Source organism: Cydia splendana, chromosome 26 (assembly GCF_910591565.1).
Source record: "Cydia splendana chromosome 26, ilCydSple1.2, whole genome shotgun sequence".
NCBI classification, from domain to species: domain Eukaryota; kingdom Metazoa; phylum Arthropoda; class Insecta; order Lepidoptera; family Tortricidae; genus Cydia; species Cydia splendana.
In genome coordinates this window covers 7241944-7248720 of record NC_085985.1, presented here as the reverse complement: position 1 = coordinate 7248720, position 6777 = coordinate 7241944, and the positions used below count along the sequence as shown (strand labels likewise).

At 38.1% G+C, this 6777-nt stretch overlaps 1 protein-coding gene across 1 annotated transcript; it reads left to right on the top strand.

The window, feature by feature from the left end:
* Nucleotides 1-268: 268 nt before the first annotated feature.
* On the top strand, nucleotides 269-2696 carry LOC134803576 (zinc finger protein OZF-like; the record flags this gene model as incomplete). Its single annotated transcript, XM_063776376.1, has 1 exon — nucleotides 269-2696. A coding segment is annotated over one exon (1473 nt), but the record flags the coding sequence as incomplete, so codon positions are not given.
* Nucleotides 2697-6777: the final 4081 nt, after the last annotated feature.

The window sequence follows — 6777 nt, the reverse complement described above, 5'->3', positions numbered from 1 at the left end:
CCCCGCCAGCAGTGTGCTGGACGTGACGTTACACCGCGAGCCGAGCCCCGCCGGCAGTGTGCAGGTCGTGACGTCACACCGCGAGCCGAGCCCCGCCAGCAGTGTGCAGGACGTGACGTCACACCGCGAGCCGAGCCCCGCCAGCATTGTGCAGGTCGTGACGTCACACCGCGAGCCGAGCCCCGCTAGCAGTGTGCAGGACGTGCCCGCTTACACAGCCCAAACACACGATACTCGCCCTACGCACACCACACATAATTCTATTAGTTTAATCACACATCAACAACACCATATAGCACCACAAACGAATAAGAAGACCTACTATTGCGACATATGTAGTCAGCAATTTACGTCTAAATTTACTTTAATCCGACATATCAGAACACATAAACTGCTGGCACCTTATCCATGCGGAGTTTGTAAAGAATCATGTGCAAATATATTAATATTGGATAAGCATTTAAGATTTCACTCTGCAGAGAGACCGCACGTGTGTGACGTATGCAACAAGCGATTCGCAACAAGAACCACTTTAAATCAACATAGAAAAATTCACACTCTAGGGAAACTATATAAATGTAAAGAATGTAACAAGCAATTTACAAGAAAAGATAATTTAGAGACCCACAAAAGACTCCATAGTGACGTGAAACCATACAAATGTAAAGAATGTAACAAGCAATTTACACTAAAAGCTCATTTAAAGATCCACGAAAGAGTCCATACTGGAGAGAAACCATACAAATGCAAGGAATGTAACAAGCAATTTACACAAAAATGCCATTTACAGACCCACGAAAGAGTCCATAGTGGCGTGAAACCATACAAATGTAAAGAATGTAACAAGGAATTCACGGCTAAACATTCTTTAGTTTTCCATGAAAGAATCCATAGTGGAATAAAACCATACAAATGTAAAGAATGTAACAAGCGATACACATTAAGAGCTTCTTTAGTTTACCATGAAAAAACCCATAGTGGCGTGAAACCATACAAATGTAAAGAATGTAACAAGCAATTTACACTAAAAGCTCATTTAAAGATCCACGAAAGAGTCCATACTGGAGAGAAACCATACAAATGCAAAGAATGTAACAAGCAATTTACACAAAAATGCCATTTACAGACCCACGAAAGAGTCCATAGTGGCGTGAAACCATACAAATGTAAAGCATGTGACAAGGAATTCACTCAAAAACATCATTTAGCTATCCATGAAAGAATCCATAGTGGAATAAAACCATTCAAATGTAAAAAATGTGACAAGGAATACACACAAAAATATTATTTAGTTATCCACGAAAGAGTCCATAGTGGCGTGAAACCATACAAATGTAAAGAATGTAACATACAATTTATACTAAAAAATTCTTTAGTTATCCATGAAAGAATCCATAGTGGAATAAAACCATTCAAATGTATAGAATGCAACAAGCAATTTTCAAGAAAAGATCATTTAAAGATTCACAAAAGAGTCCATAGTGGCGTCAAATGTAATGAACGTAACCAGCAATTAAGTCAAGAAGATAGCTTAGAGACACATAAAATAAGTCACATCGGAGAGAAGCCGTATAGATGTGAAGAATGTAACAACCAGTTTACATTAAGATCTGAATTAGAGAGACATAAAAAAATACACACCGATGAACAATCATACGAATGCGAAATATGTGAAACACTTTTTTTCGATGAAATAAGTTTAATGAAACATATTGGAACACATATATCCAGGATACCATAACTTTGTTGTTTCGTAAAATGGTTTATAATAGCTCAGTTCAATGTGGTTGTTTCGTCGACAGAGACGCAGGTATACATAATGTTTTATTCGGATTCAGTCAACAGAATTTCACTCCACTGCTATTTACTTCACCATATTGCTAGCATACATATACATTTTCACAGACAAAATATCGTATAGTCAACCGGGTGAAGCTATGTATAATCTTATCTGTGAACCACATTTGTATATATAACTGTTTATAATGTTTCATATCGAATTGAAAAGTTATGGAGTCGAATTGAAGGAGTAAAACGCGGGGGTCTGAGCATACTGGGGGCCGATTTTTGAACACTCGAAAATCGGTGGAAAACAGCGAAATGCTACTTTTTGAAATACGAGTGATAGAAATTGGGAATCGAGTGGTATTGACCAGCTACTAAGTGTAGATGTAGAGATATTTCCACGGCGGCGGCCGGATCACAATGACGGACGCTTTCTTTTTATGTTCCAAGGATTCTTTACAAAGGCTACGAGCCTTGTCCGGCGATGGGACTCCTTTAGTTGATCTACACAATGCCCATAAAGGAACACTCTTGAAGGGCGCAGGCTCTCCGGGACAGTGTTTGTACAGCCAACCATGAACAAGTGTTTCATTATGACATGGTTCTACATGTGGTGACCTAGGAATCAAATTGGCTGACTGTAGGTACATACGCACGGTGACACACGTCATGTCATTTGAGGGTACTTTATAGCAAACTTATGTACACAGTATAAATTAGTAATTATACCCAGAGAAGCGTCAGTCATATTGTGGTCATATTACTAATTTTGGTATTACTGTGTTATAGTTTTATTTCCGATTCGTTTTACTTTGTAATATAAATATGTTGAGTGTATTGCAATAAAAAAGTCAATAATTATTAAGTATATGCACGATTATGAACCGTGAAGTAAATTAGTTCACTATCAATTATTTGTTTTATTTTTCTTACCCAGACGCCAGTAGTATTCATAAGTTTTAAGTATGAATATTGTAGATTGATATTTTAATTAAAGCGCGTCTTACTCTAGAAGGACATATTGCATTCAGAAATAATATTATGTGGCTTTCCTTAAGTTATCTTATGCTCCGTGTACAGGAACCTTTTCCTATGGAAAGCCGCTTAAGTGATTGCGTAAATTATTTAGGAACTTTTCGAAAGACTGGCCACACGCACGAAATTACATGTGCAGCGCTATGCATTTGTAGAACGACGTCCCGTTCCCACCTGTCATTCAGTACGTAAATCGGATGAAAATTCCGAACGTCTGCTTACCATGCTTAAAGGCCCCTGTACACAATGGGCTAGTCTGGGGGACGCATTTATGCGTTAGAGGGAGCAAGTGATGTTGCTATCTCATTCTACCGCATGGCTGCGTCCCTTGGACTGGCCGGCACTGGCACATTGTGGCCTTACGGTGTATCCAGAGTAGTCAATTTTTCCCAATCTGATTAAATTGCCCGACCGAATGAAGACGTGCGGACGCAAACGCCAATTTGGCTCGCTAAATTCAACCGCCTATAATTACCGATAAAATGAGGTGCGGACGCAAGGATACTAATTTGTGACGCCAGTATTTGCGTTCTGGGGCATTTTTTCAATTTAGAGGGGTCTAATATCACCATAAATATAAAATTGGAGATTGACGCCAATTTCATTTCTGATCAAATCGGTCGATTTGATCATTCCGTCTGGATTCCGCTTTACAGCTTGCAGATAAAGTAAAGGATTCGTTTGTATCAAATTTCTTAACGCAGCGGTTACGCTCCCGCGCACAGCTGTCACTGTCAACTCGTAGCAATCATAGTATTCATAGCAGTGTTGCCAGATGGTCACAAAAGTCACATTTTTCGTGACTTTTCGCCTTCTCGTGTGACATGTGCGTGACTTACGATCTTGAGGCAATTTTTGTGACTTTTTAAGCTAGTCGAATTTTGGACAAGTTTAGTTCTGCAATTTGCCCAATTTCTATTATTTAGGAACGCGGTGAACGCACCCAAGTTGACACTTGCACTGACACCTTGACGTTACATTCACCGTCATGTTTATTATAATAGTGTGGCAAGATGAGACTTATTACCTTGACATGACGGTGTCATTTAGTTTGATAGTAGTAGTTATTTTTTTAGTGTATGATTAATTTGTTTTAGCCTCATATCTCGAATATCTGTACGGATCTATATTAATAAACGCGAGCCGCTTTGACGGAAAAACCAAAAGAAATTATGCTCAATCGAAAGAGCTTGAAAAAATATCACTTTTGAATCGAGAACATATATCCGCAAAATTCGTATTGTCGCGTATTTTGCATTTAAAAGTGAAAAAATTTCGACAAACAATACTAAAGGCTCAATTTGTTGGTTGACATTTGACAGCTATGCGTTGCGTTTAGAAACTGCAAACATGCTTACAAGTTAGGTTGATCGTTTTTTTTTAAATAAAAAGCAAGACTAATATTACTGTTTATTTGATGACTTTCCGGTATGTATAATGGTTATTATTTGCATTAAGTTTCGTTTCATATGGATATGTATACCGGTATAATTATTACATAAATTTGTTTTTAAGCCAGAACGTGCGATAGTCTGTTACGGCTTTTAAGACGATAGCAACACTGCCTAGACGTCAACGACGGCTGTTATTCGAAAATACTTTATCCGGTACTCCAGACGTGATAAAAACCTGTTAAATAGTGTATTGTGTGTGTTAACAATAAAAAATAGTCACCGAACATAGTGCAAAGTGCAAACGCCATCGTAACGTAACGAGATTTAAACTTCAAAGCGTTCCATGGGTGTATTGTGTTTAGTATAAACATCGGTCTCTCAGTTGTATTTTAATATTTCAGAATGATTCCAAATATTCTTACATGTCAAGGCACTACTAGCTACCTGGAAATGCAAGTGAAAGCAACCTTGAAGCAGCTGTGATAAACTAATAAGTGAGCGAGATGAAAATGACGTTGTTCAAAGAAACTTTGAGTTAAGTGCCAGCTGACTGTAACTCACTCTAATACAGTACATTGCCAGTGTGAAACAGTGCAAAAAGCTACAGTGTATTGTGGACATATTTAATAACTGTGCTTTAGACTATGAATCAAATTTGAGGTGTATCGGTGAATTGGAAAGTCAACTGCATAAAGCTAATAAGTTATCTCCGGAGTCAATGTAAGTTGAATATAAGATTAAATATAATAAGATATATAGATAGTATATATGTCGCAGTCAAAAGTGTGAACTGGTCAAAAGAACTTTTAACCGACAAAAACAGGCAAAACTGCTTTTGACTGAGCATGTTGGTCAAAAGTAGTTTTACCTGAAAATCATTGGTTAATAGTAATTGTGTTGTGACTGTTACTAACAGTCAAAAGTACTCGCAGAGATAGGTAGGTTAGGGTTATTTTTTTGCTACGCCCAAAAAACGAAACTGTTCCCAGAGATAGGTAGGTTAGGGTTATTTTTTTTTTTTGCTACGCCCTAAAAACGAAACTGCTGCCAGAAATAGGTATGATTTTCAGGTAAAACTACTTTTGACCAACAGTCCAACATGCTCAGTCAAAAGCAGTTTTGCCTGTTTTTGTCGGTTAAAAGTTCTTTGGCCAGTTCACACTTTTGACTGCAACAGGTTGGGCTGGACATATGGCAAGGGAAGGTAAAGATAAGTGGGATAGAGAGGAAACGGAATGGTATCCTAGAGATGGAAAAAGGAGAGAAGGGAGACCAATAATGAGGTGGTCGGATGACATAAAGAAGCATGCGGGACCTAATTGGATAGGGACGGCAAGGGATAGAGAGCTGTGGAGAGAGCTGGGGGAGGCCTATGCCAAGAAGGCAGACTGAAATAATTATTAAAAAGCAATGACATAAAAATTATTTAATAAAGTTACTAAGGAAAAAATATTGAAATTAATTGATATAAATGAAATGTGAATTTATTTAAATGTAATATGTGCTGAAATTTAATTTTTTGGTCAATAAAGGCTATTCTATTCTATTCTATTCTAATTTGACAGGTGACAACAAAAAAAATATTAATTCCTGCTAAAATTTCAGAGTCATAGTGAAGCGTAGTACATAGTACCAAAACAAGGTTGATTTTTAGGGTTCTGTAGCCAAAGGGTAAAAACGGGACCCCTATTACGAGGACTCCAATATGTTATTAGATCAAAACAAATTATTTTCAGAAAATATTTAATTTAGGCTTAGGGATGGCGAGGCTCCATAAGCCTTCAGTAAGTAGTGCATAAGTATACTTGGAAAAATTCGACCTATGCCGCCGTGGGTGGCCCGGTGGCAGAATGGCACAGGCACCTGCTGCAATAGCAGAGGACGCTGCTTTGATTCCAGCCTAGGGCACTGGAGGCCTTGGTCACTTTTTAGGGTTGCGTACCCATAGGGTAAAAACGAGACCCTATTAAATATTAAGACTCTGCTGTCCGTCTGTCTGTCACCAGGCTGTATCTCAAGATCTCATGAACTGTGATAACTAGATTAACTAGACAGTTTCAATTTTCACAAATGATGTATTTCTGTTGCCGCTATAACAACAAATACTAAAAACAAATTAAAGAAATATTTAAGCGGGGCCAATGCAATGCTAGGCTGGATATGACTGATGAAATGAGTAAATTTTTATTAATATGTTTTAATATGACATGTTGGTGGCAAACAAGCATACAAGGCTGTTAATGCCGATGGTAAGTGGGAGTTTAGACTAGACCTCTGCTTCTCCAAGGGACTCACATTGCTGACCGAGTAAATTTTTATTAATATGTTTTAATATGACATGTTGGTGGCAAACAAGCATACAAGGCTGTTAATGCCAATGGTAAGTGGGAGTTTAGACTAGACCTCTGCTTCTCCAAGGGACTCACATTGCTGACCAAGTAAATTTTTATTAATATGTTTTAATATGACATGCTGGTGGCAAACAAGCATACAAGGCTGTTAATGCCGATGGTAAGTGGGAGTTTAGACTAGACCTCTGCTTCTCCAAGGGACTCACATTGCT